This window comes from Engystomops pustulosus, chromosome 8 (assembly GCF_040894005.1).
Source record: "Engystomops pustulosus chromosome 8, aEngPut4.maternal, whole genome shotgun sequence".
In the NCBI taxonomy this organism is placed as follows: Eukaryota; Metazoa; Chordata; class Amphibia; order Anura; family Leptodactylidae; genus Engystomops; species Engystomops pustulosus.
This window is the reverse complement of record NC_092418.1, coordinates 32,273,721-32,293,882: the sequence shown is the minus strand read 5'-3', so window position 1 is coordinate 32,293,882 and position 20,162 is coordinate 32,273,721. Positions and strand designations below refer to the sequence as shown.

The 20,162-nt window shown below is 49.8% G+C and overlaps 1 protein-coding gene across 1 annotated transcript in view; it reads left to right on the top strand.

Annotated features, from left to right (window-relative positions):
- The window catches only part of OTOA (otoancorin), a 49,142-nt gene extending 36,105 nt beyond the window's left edge, over positions 1-13,037 (top strand). Inside the window, exons 22-26 of the mRNA XM_072120570.1 lie at positions 8,395-8,537; positions 8,805-8,941; positions 9,038-9,135; positions 10,844-11,042; positions 12,500-13,037. Of these exons, the coding sequence (XP_071976671.1) occupies positions 8,395-8,537; positions 8,805-8,941; positions 9,038-9,135; positions 10,844-11,042; positions 12,500-12,564 (642 nt within the window). The 3' untranslated portion in view covers positions 12,565-13,037. The remainder of the gene's footprint in view (positions 1-8,394; positions 8,538-8,804; positions 8,942-9,037; positions 9,136-10,843; positions 11,043-12,499) is intronic.
- The last annotated feature ends 7,125 nt before the right edge of the window (positions 13,038-20,162 follow it).

Here is a 20,162-nt window from a genome sequence, read left to right as displayed (position 1 = left end):
TGTATGGTTTGCAGATCTATACAGTACATATGTAATTCACATACTGTAGTTCTGCACAAAAATTTGTGTTGTCATGAAAAGGAATTTATCGTCATCTCCACCAACCACAACTATTTGCAACCTGTAATCTCCAAAGTTCCACTAATTCTGTGGCACGGGTAGAATTTTTTTTTTCTCTTGTCCCCACATTTCCTGAACACTCAATTTCATCATTTTCGGCTCTATATTGTCATATGGGAGGGGTCAGGACAGAACCACCCATCTGACACTGGAGAGACTAATTAACACAGAAGGCCCCTGGCAGTTCTAGTAATAGTACACAATATAGCCGGCATCGGATGCTTGTGTATTATTGGTGAAGCCTGATGTTGACGCCCACTAGAGGATCCTCCAGTCCACCGATGGGCCAGTCCGAGCCTGATTGTAGTGAGCCATACTCATGCATTTCCATCGGATGACTAGGGCAGATTTATATCTATTGGAACTAAAGTTTCTGTTGGATAAAAGCAATGGGAGATAGTGGAATATCAATTTAACCCTGGAGCCATGATTTGGCCTTTGCACAGATATGTTGATTACTTAAAGTAATTGGAAACAATGGAAAATCATAAAACCAGAGGTCGCACCAACATATTTCTAGAAGGGTAATAATACTCCTCTTACTATTTTTGAGGAGTATTTTTAGCCGGGAAGGAGTATGACATTTTCAGTAATACAAGTATATAACTCATAGCTGTATATAATGTTGATAGACGCTAATTATATAAGAAAATCATGTGTCAGTGTCTTCTGTGTTTAAATAGCAAATTGAGGCAGTTATAGTGATGTTACATCATGCATTGCCCAGACTGGAGCTGACTCCCCCAACCCCCCAACCAAAGTCGCCGAAACCTCCCACCACCCGACTGTGGCCCGCCGAAACCTCCCACCACCCGACTGCGGCCGGCGAGTCCTCCCACCACCAGACTGCGGCCCGCCGAAACCTCCCACCACCCGACTGCGGCCCGCCGAAACCTCCCACCACCAGACTGCGGCCCGCCGATACCTCCCACCACCAGACTGCGCCCGCCGAAACCTCCCACCACCACACTGCGGCCCGCCGAAACCTCCCACCACCACACTGTGGCCGCCGAGACCTCCCACCACCACACTGCGGCCCGCCGAAACCTCCCACCACCACACTGCGGCCCTCCGAAACCTCCCACCACCACACTGCGGCCCTCCGAAACCTCCCACCACCAGACTGCGGCCCGCCAAGACCTCCCACCACCACACTGCGGCCGCCGAAACCTCCCACCACCACACTGCGGCCCTCCGAAACCTCCCACCACCAGACTGCGGCCCTCCGAAACCTCCCACCACCAGACTGCGGCCCTCTGAAACCTCCCACCACCAGACTGCGGCCCTCTGAAACCTCCCACCACCAGACTGCGGCCCTCCGAAACCTCCCACCACCACACTGTGGCTAACGCCGCTGACACCAAACGTACAGACTGCGGTTAACGCACAATGTATCCCCCTCCCCATGTGACCAGACTGTGGCAGCCGCCGCCGAGCCCCAGTGGCCAGACTGCAGCTGACACTGCAAATCCAGGATAGTTGCTTTGTAAAATGTTTTTTTTTAAAAGAAATTTTGGTTTATTTTTTTGGTGTCTGTGTTGGGGGGAGGCGTTTTTTTTAGGTTTTTTATTAATTGAATTTGTGTCTGTCATTTTTTACGTGTTTTTACTGTTTATGCAGTCCTGTTTCACATACACCTCATGCCACCTCAGCACCAGATATGCAGTCCCACGTAACACACACCTGCCACCTCAGCACCAGACATGCAGTCCCACGTAACATATACCTAATGCCACCTCAGCGCCAGACATGCAGTCCCACGTAACATACACCTGCCACCTCAGCACCTGCGAGACACGCAGTCCCATGTAACATATACCTCATGCCACCTCAGCACCAGACATGCAGTCCCACGTAACACACACCTGCCACCTCAGCACCTGGCAGACACGCAGTCCTACGTAACACACACCTGCCACCTCAGCACCCGCCAGACACGCAGTCCCACGTAACATATACCTCATGCCACCTCAGCACCCGCCAGACACGCAGTCCCATGTAACATATACCTCATGCCACCTCAGCACCAGACATGCAGTCCCACGTAACACACACCTGCCACCTCAGCACCCGCCAGACAAGTGCAACATCCCCCACCGGGGCCTAGCCTTTTCTTGGGGGCCTGGAGTCAGCCGGGGCCCGCAGTACCTGAGTGGCTGGCGGTTGCGGCCTAGGCACGCTAGTGTCACGGTGCTTGGTATGGGGAACCGGAGGACTGTCCTACAGCCTGGCAGGTCTCCAGCAGGGTGGTGTTGGCAAGGAATGATGAGGGAGAGGCTGCTATAGCGGATCTCCCTGGGGCAACCCTTTGGTGTCTAGAGTATGAGTCTCTGTGTGGTGGACAGGGTGCCCGTGATGGTGACAGCCGGAGTAGCAGGGACCAGACGGAGGCAGAGGTTGAACAAAAACAACTTACAGTTCTTTATTGGAACCGACAGGAACCGCAGCAACGTGCCTTTAACAGAGTGATGGAGTACTGAGATGCTTTTGGAGGAAGCCACAGGAGGTAGTTCGCCAGCCTGGATGCAGGGGCAGGCTGGGAGGTAGCTGTGTCCTAATAGGAAGCTTCAGCTCGTCCTGGAGTGCTTCAGGTATCACCCTTGAAGGTAGGATGATACCCCTTTCCTCACTATGCTAGCTAATCTATTAGCTCCACTCTTCAGAGACAGGGGCTAAGCTCTTCCTGCTCTTATCTGGTATGCTGGCTGACTAGTAGATCTCTAGCTGGTGTCCTGCAGACCCTCAGGTCTGACCAGGACTGGTCTCTTCTCCCTTCTGGGAGAGACTGCTCTCCTCTCTCTCCTGAGAGAGACTTCTCTAGAACATTCCTGGCCAGGGGTTTTATTATCTCCCCTTGGTCAGGTGGTGGCTGCTCCTCCAATCACATCTCAGTTTACAGAGGACAGGATATAATACAAGACATTGGATGATAGGTTTATACACATCTTGCATCATACACAAAGTTAACTTTTGCCTTGCCAGGCAGGATTAACCACTGCAATGTCCCCTGTGTGATGTGATGACATGCTGTGGGGCTTATTCGCAAGCACTCCTTCGCCATTGCATCGGCGAGGGTGTTGCATACCCCCGGGGCAATTGAAAGAGCCGTCCTCGGCTCGACTACAGATGGCTTGGGGCGCAGAGGTGGATAGGGGCACTTCTGGGAAGTGCAGGCTATGTGAGGTGTAGGGACAAACCGCCCATGGTCCTGGAGACAGGCACCTGGGTTGGTGTCGGACTAAGACAAAAACATGTAAGTGCTTGACAGTTGGTCGCTGACGCCATTAAACCGAACTGTACAGTAGGAAAGGTGTGGTGTCATATCCTGTAATCCACTCCTTGCACCAAGGCCTGTATATTTGTTATGTAAACACTTCTTCCCTGGCGACAAATATATAATGTGTATATCTGCATTGCATTAGCATATGCGACACGAGTACCTCCTGACTGACATCCTTACCCATAGTATGAGTGGCATCCAGGTGCTAACTCTGTAACACCCCCGGTCCCCGAAGGACCCGCAGTTTACGGACTACCCCCATGTGCAAACCTCGGTTTGGGGATTAAGGTAGCGGTCAGTGTTTCACAGAAAGACGGTCCGACACAGCCACACTACAACCTGTAAAGCCTATGAAAGGGTTAATGCAGACTACTGGCATATATTCTGACAGTGTGCAAACAGTAGGTAAATTCACATTGGCTTAGGAGCCCAATGGGTACACATCTTGAACGTTACAAACGTTACATGGGTAGGCTACTCAGGGTAGCAGGATAAAATGTCTCTTTACCTGAAAAGGAAAAGGCATAAAAGTGCAAGCAGAATGTCCAAACCTAAAAGGAAGGCATTAAGTGCAATATACAAATAAGTCAATAAAGTAGCAACTTTTCCCTGGAGTTGGCAAAAGTCTCACAGAAGGTCTTTAATGGCAAAGTCCATCTTCTGGGTACAGCCCTTGAGGTGGGGAAAAGTGCAATAAAGATGCAAAGGGTCTCCTTTTTGTGTAGAGGGACAGAGTCCTTTGTAGGAATCTTCTGCTGTGGCAGAGGAAGGGGTGCTATCATAGCACATGATAGTGGAAAATCTCTTGACTGAGATAAATAAGGGTAAGAGTCTCAGGACAGTTTCTGGCTCTGTAGGGATAAGAGGAAATAAATATACATATGTACACAGTACCTGAAGAAGGCTTTCAGCCCATCAGGGGTTACTCGGCATCGCTGGGTTCAGCAGAGACAGGATCCAGCTCCAGCAGGGAATCCTGTACATCCTCAGCGGGAGTAGGTGCCGGCTGGGGACACCCGGTGGCAGTAGCGGGTACTGCAGGTGCAGCAACATCCTCCTGACTTTCAGGGGGAGGAGCGCTGTCGCCCGGGATGTCGGCTGTTCCAGCCGGAGGCTCAACTGAGCCAGGGACCACAGAGGGGTCCAGCAGTAAATAAATAGGGGCCTGCGGCAGCGCCGTGGCTCCTTCTAGCTCCGGTTCTTCTAGGGCCGGGTCATCACCCCATTGGTAACCGGCAAGTGGAGAAGTAGGCCTCGTCGGAACCTCCGGACAAGGTTCAGTAGCCTGGATGTCTTCTCCCACAGAAGAACTACGGGACCTGGCAAGGCTCCCGGCAGGGGAGACAGTGGGGCTGGCGCCCTGGATCATGCCCGGCCCATGGATGGCAATGGGACCCGTACTCACGATTACGGTGGACGGAGCATTCACGTGGGTCACCGCCCGGGGACTCGCAGCCGAGGAAGAGGAGGTGTTCGGGGATTCCGGCCACTCGTCGTCCTCATACAGCTCGTCATACGGTGGGTAGCGGTCCTCATCGGAGTCGGGGATCCGGATCACACCAGCCGCCCATGGTCCTCGGGGGCCCTCCTGCAGGGAGAACTCAATACACTCTCCTGGCTTCAGGTTGTGCAGGCTCTCCGGCAAGTCAGGCCTCTTGACAGACCGGCGGGGAATAAATACCTCCCGTCCGGTGTAGTCTTGGGTGGCGAAGCCATAGCCGCGTTGTTTGTCGAAGAACCGGACCATGCCGGTGGTGCGGTTCTTTTCCACCCAGGCTCCAGCTGCAGACCGGCCGGCCATGTAACGCTGGGCCTCCTTCTCGCGGCGTCGCTGTTCGGATACAGCGTCTCGGAGTCTCCGGCGAACGGCCTCACCTCGGCCTCGAGGCTGCGGAGGTGCCGGTGCTGGGGCTCGTGGCTCCGGTGCAGGCTCAGATCTCCGTGGTTGTCGGGCAGGTGCCGGAACTGGAGCAGGAGCAGCCGGAGGATCAGGAATCATCTCAGCAGGGCTAGCAGGCCGAACAGCAGGGACATTAGGCCTTGTAGCAGGTGGCACGGCAGCAGTAGGCCCAGGCGCTGGCTCGACAGGAGTCGGGGCCTCCCCACGTGGCGCCTCCACGTGGGCCCGCGGTACCGGCATGGTAACCGGGAGAGGCACGAGGAACCGCCCGGGTGGTACTTGGTACTCCGTCACCGTCTGGACATACCTCCTGGTGACGAAGGCTCGGGTCAGTCCTCTATGCAGCCGGTGCCCAGCAAAGGGCCTCCGGACCGGCTGCGCAGAGACCACAACCATGGTCTCCAAAACTTCGAAGAACTCGGGACGTTCCACGGAAGGGAATGGCGGAGGACCCCACATGATGCTGACCTCACTGTCCAAGATCCACACGAGTTCTGGCGTTTTGTTGAGGCGGGGCAGGAAGTCCGCGTCGCGCCAGAGGGAGGAGTCCAAGTCCTTCCCGCCAAGAGCTGTGGCGGGCTCTAATTTTTCCTGCGCCACAGGAGGCGGGGTTCGCGCCCTTCGCGCGTGGGTGGAGCTTGGTGTGTCGTCTGGGTTTCCCGCCAGTGAAGGTTTTGGCGGGCTGGAATTACTTGCTGCGCCACAGTCTCTGAGGTAAAATCTTTAGGCGCGGCAGCGCCGGATGTAGCAGAGCTGGTACAGTTCTTGCAGGGATTAACCTCTTGAGTGCTGGAGCGGCGCGACAGCACGTGGCAGCATTAACACAGTTCAGTCCAGAAACACACAATCGCTCGGGCCTAAACCCGAATGGCAGCAGGGTTAGGCAGCACAGTCTTTTCAATAAAGGAAAGTCTTTAATGCCGTGATAAGGCACAGAAGTATCAATCCTGTTCGTGACGCCACTTGCAACATCCCCCACCGGGGCCTAGCCTTTTCTCGGGGCCTGGAGACAGCCTGGGCCCGCAGTACCTGAGTGGCTGGCGGTTGCGGCCTAGGCACGCTAGTGTCACGGTGCTTGGTATGGGGAACCGGAGGGCTGTCCTACAGCCTGGCAGGTCTCCAGCAGGGTGGTGTTGGCAAGGAATGATGAGGGAGAGGCTGCTATAGCGGATCTCCCTGGGGCAACCCTTTGGTGTCTAGAGTATGAGTCTCTGTGTGGTGGACAGGGTGCCCGTGATGGTGACAGCCGGAGTAGCAGGGACCAGACGGAGGCAGAGGTTGAACAAAAACAACTTACAGTTCTTTATTGGAACCGACAGGAACCGCAGCAACGTGCCTTTAACAGAGTGATGGAGTACTGAGATGTTTTTGGAGGAAGCCACAGGAGGTAGTTCGCCAGCCTGGATGCAGGGGCAGGCTGGGAGGTAGCTGTGTCCTAATAGGAAGCTTCAGCTCGTCCTGGAGTGCTTCAGGTATCACCCTTGAAGGTAGGATGATACCCCTTTCCTCACTATGCTAGCTAATCTATTAGCTCCACTCTTCAGAGACAGGGGCTAAGCTCTTCCTGCTCTTATCTGGTATGCTGGCTGACTAGTAGATCTCTAGCTGGTGTCCTGCAGACCCTCAGGTCTGACCAGGACTGGTCTCTTCTCCCTTCTGGGAGAGACTGCTCTCCTCTCTCTCCTGAGAGAGACTTCTCTAGAACATTCCTGGCCAGGGGTTTTATTATCTCCCCTTGGTCAGGTGGTGGCTGCTCCTCCAATCACATCTCAGCTTACAGAGGACAGGATATAATACAAGACATTGGATGATAGGTTTATACACATCTTGCATCATACACAAAGTTAACTTTTGCCTTGCCAGGCAGGATTAACCACTGCAATGTCCCCTGTGTGATGTGATGACATGCTGTGGGGCTTATTCGCAAGCACTCCTTCGCCATTGCATCGGCGAGGGTGTTGCACAAGCAGTCCCATGTAACATATACCTCATGCCACCTCAGCACCAGACATGCAGTCCCACGTAACACACACCTGCCACCTCAGCACCCGCCAGACAAGCAGTCCCACGTAACATATACCTCATGCCACCTGAGCACCCGCCAGACACGCAGTCCTACGTAACACAAACCTCATGCCACCTCAGCACCAGCCAGACACGCAGTCCTACGTAACACACACCTGCCACCTCAGCACCCGCCAGACATGCAGACCTATGTAAAATACACCTCATGCCAACTCAGCACCTGCAAGCCATGCAGTCCCATGTAACATACAGGTCTTCCCTGACCTTATCACATCCACTCCTGTCAGGCCCCCTCACCTCCATACACATGTATGCACACAGTACCTGTACTTGCAGGCAGCCATTACAGCTCGACTTCCTGTGAGGAGACTGCGTGGTAAGCCACGCCCCTTTCCCGGAGGCTCCTCCCCTCCAGTGACATCACGGCTTCTCGGGGCAGCTCCATTCTAGAGGCTACCAGCGCTGTAGTGTGAGCTGAGCAGTGCCGGCCCGCGCGCTGCCAGTGTAATGTCCTGCACACCATTGCTGTGCGCTCCGGACCGCTCAGCTTACACACTACAGGGGATAATTGCCAAGCGTACTTTTACGCTTGGCAATTATTCTGGGGAGTAATGGCGCCTCATCATGCGTCTATGACGCTTGGTGAGGCGTTAATGCGATCTCTGCATAAAACCCTGTTTCAAAATATAACTAAAAATGTCCTGGTCTACTAATAAGATTGCAAAGGTCCCCAAACAAGATGCTTGCTTGGTCAACCTGTATTCTCCCTTTTCTCAGATTGGCTGTAAATGTGTTATTTAGCAGCAGCTTATCAGGTGTTGAAATTCAACATTACCGAAATATGTTGATTCCTGCCAAAATAAGTTGGTTTAAATGAGTTTGCTCCAATTTGTATCTGGTGCCCTAAGGAGTCTGAAAATCTTCTATTGGATGTAATAACTAGCATCCATTGCCTCTTCCTATTGTCCATCTCAGAGGTCCAGTCCACAGGTTCTGTGGGTTATTCTGTTGTATTGAGATGTCTCTTGACCATATGCATTGATGTGAGATCTCTCTCTATATTTTGCAGTTAAAGTCGATACTTCACGGTTTTCTAAATGATTCTGGAAAATCAATGAAAGACTTAAAGAGCTTTGAACTATCCGGACTGGGGAACAGTTTATGTGCTGCTGACCTCGAGCAGATAGATCAGATCCACACAATGGAATTTCGGTAAGTTTTCATGTACATCCAAAAAACTTGGAAGTTTATTCCTCTATATGTTTTTGTTTATGTTAGCTCCATTCCCTAAGTACCTTATTCTAAAATGTACCTCCTATCCAGCATGGCGCCTCCCAGCACAGTCGACCTCTGTTGGCTGACATCACGACAACCAGATAGATCTGGGCCAATAAAAAATATTCAATCCTGGACCACCCCTTTAACATGTAACACCATGCTGTATACAGTTAAGTGATTCTTTTTTTCCTTTGTCTTTAGCTCTGTTATTTTTAGGATCGGATCTTTCCCTTGTAGTCCAAAAATCCTGCAAGCCTTTAAGAATAAGACAGAGCTCATTTATGGAAAAACAGAAAAGTGGAGCCATTTTGTTCTGAATGACATTGGCTACATAACAGGTAACCAAAGGTGGATTACAATCTTGTAGGTTATGTTGATCTCCGAGTAATTTATAGGTTTACTGTAAGAACTGACCAATATACTTCTCCTTTAAGCTGGTTTCAGTAAAGAAGATTTCAAGACACTTAATCCAAGACTCATGTCATATATTCATCCTTCTGCCATTAAACTTATACCCAAGGAGATATTTAAGGTAAAACAGGATTTTTTTCATTTTATATGATGTATATACACAATGGGGCTAATTTACTAAGGGTTCGAACGCCACACTTTCATCAGGATTCCTGAATATTTCCATTTTGCGCCAAATTGCCCTGGGTTTTTGGCGCACGCGATCGGATCGGATTTGGAAAACCCGTGGAATTTAAAAAACGATTTGTGTCGCAAGATCAAGCACCAGGAAGAAGAAGGTGAACTCCAGCTGACCTTGGCGCAGCAGCGACACCTGCAGGAACTCGGGCGCACGATATTAGTGAATTCCGGCAGACCTGAATCCTCGTCGGACAACACGCCGCGGGATCGCGACTGGACCGGGTAAGTAAATGTGCCCCAATGTGTTCCTAATTATTGAGTTTTTAAGATTCACACAGAGAAATTTAAGACCTATGACAAACATTGATTGTACAGGTAAACACTATCATGTAATGCCACCTTTGTCAGCAGAGAGTTTGTGGAATATCTGGCCTGCTAAAACTAACCTAGTCCTCTATGCCAGGGCTAGCAAGTGAAACTGAAATGCCTAAGAGAAAGAGCTCACAACGCAAGGTGGGAGCTGGAAAGGAGCAAAGCCGGCCACAACGGGACCTCAAAGGGAACCTGTCACCAGCAATAAGCGTACAAAGTCTACGCTAATGTGAACTCTTATAGTGAACCCACATGGCCGCATTAAAAATTCAGAAACTAAACAGTCTCCTGTTCCCTAAAATATTCCCTAGTTTATCATCCCAAACAGCCCCCTCATGGTTATTTATTCATTCTTCTCACCTTATGGATTCCTTATGTACAGCCTTATATGGGCCCCCCACAGCTCTGGGCCCATGGCACTTGCCCAGGTATGCCCAGTGCGGGCTCCATCCCTGGACATAGAGTCGCAACATATATTGGTGTAGAGTAGAAGTGGCATGGGTATTACTATGGAGTTGCTAAATGGAGGCTGAGAAAACTGGACCTTATGGTTGGATAGATTTGCCTGTGATGAAGAGCGGGATAAGGTGTAGTCATGGTTTCATATACTGGGCAGTGGAAATGTGTTCTCTGCAGCAATAAAATATTTCACTGTCTGTATCTTAAGGATACATTTGGGCTTAGCGGACACCTTGAACATGCTTCCTGCTGCAATGGACATTTGGCTAAAGAAGAGATAATGGGCAAATTTACTTACCTGGTCCAGTCACAATCCCCGATTCGGACGGTCCGGCGAGGATGAAGTCCAGCGCAATTCATGAAGATCGTGTGCCGTCGTTTCCGCGCCGAGGTCCACCGGAGTTCAACTTCTTCTTCCCTGTGCTTGTAAGTGCGTGTCTTGTGACACAATTCTAAATGTTAAATCTTGCGCGTTGTCCGGTGGCCTGCCCCCCGATTCTGTCGCGTGCAAGCTAGTGCCGATGCACCAAAATCCGATCGCGTGCGACACAATCCCGGGGCAAAACCAAAATCGTCAGGAAACCTGGCAGAAAATGCGCTCCGCGGACCCTTAGTAAATGAGCCCCAATGTTATGAATTTTTTAGTCCGTTATCAACGAAAAAAAATGTATGCTGATGCTGGGTTATAACGTCATGTACAGGAAGATACTCCAGGACAGAATCTCTCCGAAACCCCTCACTGTAGTTTAGGTCTGTAGTTACCGTGTATATAATTAGGTTTGGTAATATAAATAAATGCTAATAATTTGCCTTCTTAGTTGCTGTCACCTGAGCAGATCACAAATCTTGGACCTGAAAATGGGGCAATGGTTACAGAATCCCAACGTTCACTGCTGGACAGCATCCAACTGCACAGCCTTGGGCAGGCACTAGAGGGCAGAAGAGCAAGCACTACCATGCCGGTACTAGCGACAACCAGCACTACAACCACAACAACCGCTACTCCTGTATCACACAGTAAGTAGTCAACTACAAGGAAGACCCTGAGGTGCTATGGAGATACATGTAGTGATGTATGGTTATACCTGTTTAATTCTTCAAACTGAGTAAAAAGCATCTTTTCTAGACTTCTCTCTTTTACATACTAAAGTCATGTGAGAAGAGTCACTTTTTGAGGCTGGAAGAGGAGTGTCACTTCAGATGCCCATATCTTAGGCTCCATAACACATAGAAACATGCTTTTGGTATCATATTATATCTTTCATATAACAGCACTGGGTGCAGAATACTCAGAATAAGGCTGCATTCACACTGCCGTATGAGGGGCGTACATACGGTCGACGTATATACGTCGTATATATGTCCCTCATAGACGGTAATGGGCGCACAGCAATGTATGGGAGCGGTACCGTTCCGTAGCTGGGAGAAAAATAGGACACCGTGCCCCATGTTTCTCTTTGGAGATGGGCGGGGATGAGCAGCGCCCATGCCCTCCTCCTCTCCCCAGCGCCGACGTGTGCCCGCCATGCTACGATACGGCGGGCACACATTATTGACAAAGTCCTGCCGGACAAAACACGTGTCGGGGAGGTGCTGGGCAGCATCCTCTCCTCAGCGCCCTCATACTCCAAACCCACCAGGTCAAGTACAGGTTTATGTATTGTGATATTTTTCTACATTACCTGCTTCTGTGATGTAATTAGCACCTTTTGGCTATGCACTAAGCACTTTAAATCTGTCTACTTCCTTGTGTGCTCGCTGCCCAGCACCTAAAACTACACTACCCTCTTGTTATGTTCTATTTTTAAAAAAAATTACTTCAATAAATTTTTGCATTTTTATTACAATTTATGCTCATCTCCTTTTTCTATTGGTGTTGTCACACATTAGTGTGAATATAGCCTAAGACAAGGGGGGTCATTTACTAAAGGGCCGATTCGCGTGTTACCCGAATATTTCCGATTTGCGCCGATTTCCCCTGAATTGCCCGGGATTTTGGCGCACGCGATCGGATTGTGGCGCATCGGCGCCGGGATGCACGCAACGGAAATCGGGGGGCGTGGCCGAACGAAAACCCGACGGATTCGGAAAAACCGCCGCATTTTTGTGTCACGGAGCTTGCACTTACCTTCACTCAACCCGGCTCGGTGTATTCCAGGGGGTTCCAGGGAACTTCAGCGCAGCAGTGCCACCTGGTGGACGTCGGAGGAACTGCCTTAATAAATCCCAGCCGGACCCGAATCCAGTGCAGAAAACGCACCGCTGGATCGCGAATGGACCGGGTAAGTAAATCTGCCCCAGTATGTGGTTAGGTTAGACAGTTTTATACTGCACCATAGTTATCACATTATCATGTCATGCCCAGTCACATAAATGGGTTGTCTTTGTCATGCAGGACAAGTTCTTCAGAATAAAATACACCCTTTTTAAGCAGCTCCGCAGAAATCATTTCCAATCTTTCTTTTCTCTTTCAGGTTTTTCAATAACAACTGACTATTACATCGTGTTTGCTCTTCTCTGTCAATCGCTGTATCCATGACTCTGAAGTCAGTGATGGATTACTGTTCATCATGGATATTGTGGCGATTCTGTGCTCCCTGCACATCACATTCATCCTCACTTTATATTGCAACTTTGTATTTATTCACCCATATTGGGCGTGAGAAAATATCCCTTCAGCTACCTGTGACGATATTGTCAAAACGATGATATTATTTTATACGTTGCTTTGCCTTAGGCCCCATGTACACTACTGGAACAGTATTGTAACAGTCATAACGGAGCTCCATCACTGAAGAGATCCAAGGGTGGAGAACAAGAATGCTGGAAATGGTCTTCTGAGAACTGTCAAAAAAATCATGTAATCCTAGTAAATGGCACAAAATAATAAAAGAACAATTTCTGAGCTGGTAAACCTCATGTCTAACCTAACCAGCGGTGGAGCACACTCCAGTCTAAGAGCATGGAGCATGCAGTACACCGAGAGGGGCAATCAAGTCTAGCATCTTTATAAATTCCCCTGACGTCTCAAGAAAGAAGTCTTGCTTTTATAGCATTATAATATGTATATGTATAATTTGTATGATAAATTGATAACAAAAATTTAAAATGAAACAATGAATATTGTTTGGAATATAAATACAAATTGGGGCACATTTCCTAAAAACAGGGCAAACTGCACTAAATGCAGTTTGCCTGTGTATAGTGCAGGGGGCACCAGAGTCCGGATTTTTTGAAATCACGAACTGTGTGGTAAGTAAGACAAGAATGTTAGATTGTGGCCAAGGTAATAATAAATTGGCACACAACCGAAAAGGCTTTGGCATGACTCCACATTGATGAAGATGAAATAGAACTTGTTAGACTTGCTTTTTGTGGGTCTAAGGCCACATTGAAACGATCATAGGGGCACGTATGTACGGCTGCAAGCTATCTGCCGTACATACGCCCCCCATATTCCGGCAATGTGTGCACGGAGTGATACGGGCATGTCCTAACTTTCCCCGTGATACAGTGCCGTGCATTGCTATGGGTCACCACTCCTTCTCTCCATGGCACATGGCACCGGATGTATGCCCGCCCGGCTACGGCCCCAGGGGCATACATCCGCGTGAATCCAGCCTAATGCCCCATACACATGACCGTCAGGGGGTGTATATATATACAAGCTTGCATTTGTGTGCATGTAGCATGCAGCATGCTGCATGAGTGTTGGAACAGGACCAAAATTTTGCCACCAACAGTTTATAAATGTGGTGCTTCAGGAGCAGCAAGGAAAAAAAACTGGTGGAAAGTCATTAAAAATGCCCCCATAGAGGCCATGGCAACTACTGGAGTATTGTCATTTGGTAGCTTAATAGAAATGTATACAATACATAGCATGTAGAGATGAGCAAGCACTAAAATGCTCGGGTACTCGTTATTCGAGACAAACTTTTCCCGATGCTCGCGTGCTCGTCTCGAATAACGAGCCCCATTGAAGTCAATGGGAGACTCGAGCATTTTTCAAGGCGACCAAGGCTCTGCACAGGGAAGCTTGGCCAAACACCTGGGAACCTCAGAAAAGGATGGAAACACCACGGAAATGGACAGGAAACAGCAGGGGCAGCATGCATGGATGCCTCTGAGGCTGCTCAATCGCACCATTATGCCAAAATTATGGGCAACAGCATGGCCATGACAGAGTGACCGAATGAGGCTAGATAGCATCTAAAACATGCAATAATTGACCCTGACACTATAGGGGACAGCATGCAGAGGCAGCGGCAGCAGTGGCAGGCTAGAGAGTCTCATGGCGACATACCCTAAATGGACTCAGGTTTCACCAAAGGAGGTGAAATGATTTCCTATGTGAACAAAAGGTTGACGGTATATTTAGTCGATAACACAGCATGGTGGCGACATAGTGACCAAGTTCCATAACGTATCTGGTGAAACACCCGAAAAATGAGCCTGACACAGCTCTTTTGATAAGGGGACGACATGTGGAGGCAGCCATGGAGACGACTCCCATGATTAAGAGCGACAGTATGGGGCATTCATATTGCGCTGCTATGATTGCAACTTCAGGTCTCCAGCATGGCAGCGACAGATGGGCCGAGTTCCACTATGTATCTGGTGAAACACCTGAAAATTCTGCCTGACACAGCTCGTTTGATAAGGGGATGATGTGCTGCATATCCTCTCGTGCTCCAGCGTCTGGGGTATAGAGAGTTGAAATGAGACATTGGTGGACGCTGTGGAGGATCGTGGAGGCAAAATGGACAGGAAACAGCAGGGGCAGCATGCATGGATGCCTCTGAGGCTGCCTAATCTTGGGATGGAGTTGGCGGTCCACTGCCAGGCGAGCTTTCGCCTGTCCAAGGCCCTGTCTCTCGGCTCCTCCCCACCCAAAATGGGCCTGGGGGACAGAAGCGTTTACTTTGAAAAAATTATAATTTTCAAATCAGGCCGGGTCGTTTGAATATTTCACCTAGGAATAATGGAATAGCATAGTGGTTCTATTTTTAATTGCTTTTACGGAAATGGTTCCATGATTAAGAGCGACAGTATGGGGCATCCATATTGCGCTGCTATGATTGCAACTTCAGGTCTCCAGCATGGCGGCGACAGATGGGCCGCGTTCCACTATGTATCTAGTGAAACACCTGAAAATTCTGCCTGACACAGCTCGTTTGATAAGGGGACCATGTATGGAGGCAGTGAACTAGTAGTAGATTAAAGGTGCTGCAGTTAAAACTATGTTTGTTGGATCTTGGGATCCGCTGCCAGGCGAGCTTTCGCCTATCCAAGCCCCTGTCTCTCGGCTACTCCCCAAACAGCACTTCTAAGAACCTTTTGTATAAGATCAAGTGTATTAGCGTTCTTATAAGTTTGGGTTATGGCAGGTGAGGGGAATGTAAACAGATGCGCAAGAAGCGCTGAAATAATATTGGTAAATGATAAAAGTTTGCCAGTATATTTTGTGGATTACACAGCAGGGTGGCGACAAAGTTAACAAGTTTGATGTGGAATCCATGAAAACAACCCAAAATTCTGCCTGACACAGCTCGTTTGATAAGGGGACCATGTATGGAGGCAGTGAACTAGTAGTAGATTAAAGGTACTGCAGTTAAAACTATGTTAGTTGGATCTTGAGATGGAGCTGGCGCTCCGCTGCCAGGCGAGCTTTCGCCAATCCAAGCCCCTGTCTCTAGACTACTCCCCAAACAGCACTTCTAAGAACCTTTTGTATAAGATCAAGTGTAGTAGCGTTCTTATAAGTTTGGGATATGGCGGGTGAGGGGAATGTAAACAGATGCGCAAGAAGCGCTGAAATAATATTGGTAAATGATAAAGTTTGCCAGTATATTTTGTGGATTACACAGCAGGGTGGCGACAAAGTTAACAAGTTTGATGTGGAATCCATGAAAACAACCCAAAATTCTGCCTGACACAGTTCGTTTGATAAGGAGACCATGTATGGAGGCAGCTATATGGACGACTTTTTGAGGCAGCTATGGCGATGACGTGTGGAGGTATCAATGGAGACAACGTGTGGAGCCAGCTAAAAAGACGACATGTGGAGGCTGCTATGGAGACAATTTAATTTGGATAGTGCCTGTATGTGGCAGTCCAAAAAAGTTTTCAAACCAGAGGAGCAGGTAGGTGGTCCTCCAGAAAAATTAAATAAATTGAGTGCCTGTATGTGGCAGTCCAAAAAAGTTTTCAAACCAGAGGAGCAGGTAGGTGGTCCTCCAGAAAAATTAAATAGATTGAGTGCCTGTATGTGGCACTCCCAAAAATTGCTTAAAACAGAGGACGGGTAGGTGGCCCTCCAGAAAAATTATATACATAGAGTACTATAGCTAGAGCCAGTTGGCCCTGGCAAAAAATAGCCAGTTTCCTCTGCTTTAGTGTACAAAGAGGAGGAGAAGGAGGACAATGAGGAGGAGGAGTGCATACATTATTCAGGTTGAGCTTCTTTCACCTGGTGGAGAATGAAAATCCGGAGAAATCCAGGCTTTATTCATCTCGATAAGCGTCAGCCTGTCAGCGCTGTCAGTCGACAGGCGTGTACGCTTATCGGTGATGATGCCACCAGCTGCACTGAAAACCCGCTCGGACAACACGCTAGCGGCAGGGCAGGCAAGAACCTCCAAGGCGTACAGCGCCAGTTCGTGCCACATGTCCAGCTTTGAAACCCAGTAGTTGTAGGGAGCTGTGTGATCATTTAGGACGATGGTATGGTCAGCTACGTACTCCCTCACCATCTTTCTGTAAAGATCAGCCCTACTCTGCCGAGACTGAGGACAGGTGACAGTGTCTTGCTGGGGTGACATAAAACTGGCAAAGGCCTTGTAAAGCGTACCCCTGCCAGTGCTGGTAAAGCTGCCTGCTCGCCTACTCTCCCTTGCTACTTGTCCCGCAGAAGTACGCCCTCTGCCGCTAGCGCTGTCAGAAGGGAAATACTGTTTCAGCTTGTGCACCAGGGCCTGCTGGTATTCATGCATTCTCACACTCCTTTCCTCTCCAGGGATGAGAGTGGAAAGATTTTGCTTGTTCCGTGGGTCCAGGAGAGTGAATACCCAGTAATCGGTGCTGGAATAAATTCTTTGAACGCGAGGGTCACGGGATAGGCAGCCTAGCATGAAATCTGCCATATGCGCCAGAGTCCCAACGCGCAAGAATTCACTCCTCTCACTGGTCTGACTGTCCATTTCCTCCTCCAACTCCTCCAACTCCTCTTCTTCTGCCCATACACGCTGAACAGTGAAGGACTCAACAATGGTCCCCTCTTCTGTCTCGCCAACATTCTCCTCCTCTTCCTCCTCATCCTCCTCCACCTCCTCCGATATGCGCTGAGAAACAGACCTAAGGGTGCTTTGGCTATCAACAAGGGAATCTTCTTCCCCCGTCTCTTGTGACGAGCGCAAAGCTTCCGACTTCATGCTGACCAGAGAGTTTTTCAACAGGCCAAGCAGCGGGATGGTGAGGCTGATGATGGCGGCATCGCCACTGACCATCTGTGTTGACTCCTCAAAGTTACTCAGCACCTGACAGATATCAGACATCCACGTCCACTCCTCATTGTAGACTTGAGGAAGCTGACTGACCTGACTACCAGTTCTGGTGGAAGTTGACATCTGGCAGTCTACAATCGCTCTGCGCTGCTGGTAAACTCTGGATAACATGGTTAATGTTGAATTCCACCTCGTGGGCACGTCGCACAACAGTCGGTGAGCGGGCAGTTGGAGGCGGCGCTGCGCTGCCCTTAGAGTGGCAGCATCTGTGCTGGACTTCCTGAAATGCGCACAGATGCAGCGCACCTTCGTGAGCAAATCAGACAGATTGGGGTATGTCTTGAGGAAACGCTGAACTATGAGATTTAACACATGGGCCAGGCATGGCACATGTGTCAGTCTGCTGAGTTGCAGAGCCGCCACCAGGTTACGGCCGTTGTCACACACAACCATGCCTGGCATCAGGTTCAGCGGTGCCAGCCGCAGATCAGTCTGCGCCGTGATGCCCTGTAATAGCTCTTGGGCGGTGTGCCTTTTATCGCCTAGGCTCAGCAGTTTGAGCACCGCCTGCTGTCGCTTAGCGACGGCACTGCTGCTGCGCCTAGAGCTACCGACTGATGGCGCCATGCCCACGGATGGTAATTCGGAGGAGGAGGAGGAGGGGTGGGAGGAGGAGGAGGCATAGTAGGCCTTTGAGACCCTCAATCCTCGGCGTCGGCAGTATATGAGCAGCCCCAGGGTCAGACTCGGTCCCAGCCTCCACCAAGTTAACCCAATGTGCCGATACATAGTGGCCCTGCCCGGCAGCACTTCCTTTTGCGCTCCAGCGTCTGGGGTATGGAGAGCTGAACGCTGGTGGATGCTGTGGAGGATCGTGGAGGCCAAGATGGGGTTTTCGCACGGGAGGTGTTTGGGCCGTGGTCCTGGGCAGGGGGCTGACTAGCAGATGACACAGGGGAAGGAGCAGTGGTGTGCCCGGCCGGAGGTGAACGGGCTTGGTGCCATTGAGTGGGGTGTTTAGCATTCATATGCCTGCGCATACTGGTGGTAGTTAAGCTAGTAGTGGTGGAACCCCTGCTGATCCTGGTTTGGCAAAGGTTGCACACCACAGTCCGTCGGTCATCCGGTGTTTCTTTAAAGAACCTCCAGACTTCTGAAAATCTAGCCCTCGCCACGGGAGCTTGACTACGGGCAACATTTGGCGCTGATGCACCAGCTCTGGCCCTGCCTCTCCGTCTGGCCCCACCACTGCCTCTTCCAACCTGTTCTGCTATAGGACTCGCCTCCGTCTCAGAAGCACTGTGTTTACCCGGCCTATCAACCCAGCTTGGGTCTGTCACCTCATCATCCTCCGATCCCTCAGTCTGCTCCCCCCTCGGACTTCCTGCCCTGACAACAACTTCACCACTGTCTGACAACCGTGTCTCCTCATCGTCCGACACCTCTTTACACACTTCTTCCAGTACGTCAATAATGTCATCATCACCCACAGACTGCGACCGGTGGAAAACCTGGGCATCGGAAAATTGCTCAGCAGCAACCGGACAAGTGGTTTGTGACTGTGGGAAGGGTCCAGAAAACAGTTCCTCAGAGTATGCCGGTTCAAATACCAAATTTTGCTGGGAGGGGGCAGACTGGGGGGAAGGAGGCTGAGGTGGAGGAGCTGGAGGAGTGCTGATTTCGGTGACATGGGTGGACTGCGTGGAAGACTGACTGGTGGACAAATGGCTAGAAGCTTTGTCCACAATCCACGACATCACCTCTTTGCACTGTTCTGGCCTCAACAGTGCTCTACCACGAGTCCCAGTAACTTGAGACATGAAACTAGGGAGTGTAGCTCTGCGGCGTTCCCCTGCTCCCTCATCAGCAGGTGGTGTCTCACCCCGCCCAGGACCACGGCCTCTGACCCCTGCAGTAGTTGGACGCCCACGCCCTCGTCCTCTACCCCTAGCCCTCGGGTTAAACATTTTCAAAATTAAAGTGTAAACTTCTAATTTTTAGTATTTTGTGTTTTTTGTGTTTTTTTTTTAAACAAAACGATGCTATCCTATTGCTATGGCTAGTTTCTAACCTACACTGACAGCACACAACTGGATTTTGTGCTGTGCCAGATGACTTTGAGTTATAAGAGAAATAAACGTAAAAAATAAATAAATCAGCAGACTGTGCCTAATTCAAATCAAACCCCTAATAAATTGTCCCACTTCGGTGTTTGAGGTGGATATATGTGTCACTAAGAGCTAAACACAACGGTCGCAAGTCTCCCAGCAAATTCCTCACAATATGGTACTAGCTGCACTACTAATGCCAGCAAGCCCAGCCACAAGCAAACAAAAAAAAAAGGAAAATATAACGCTATTGTAGGCCTAAATAAACCGTTGGGGTTCTCCTATGGCTATTTTCTAGCCGACACTCAAAGCACACTGCTTAGGCAGATTACTGTGAGTTCTAAAAAGAAATAAACGTAAAAAAAAATAAATCAGCAGACTCAGCGTAATTCAAATCAAACCCCTAATAAATTGTCCCACTTCGGTGTTTGAGGTGGATATGTGTGTCACTAAGAGCTAAACACAAGTCTCCCTGCAAATTCCTCACAATATGGTACTAGCTGCACTACTAATGCCAGCAAGCCCAG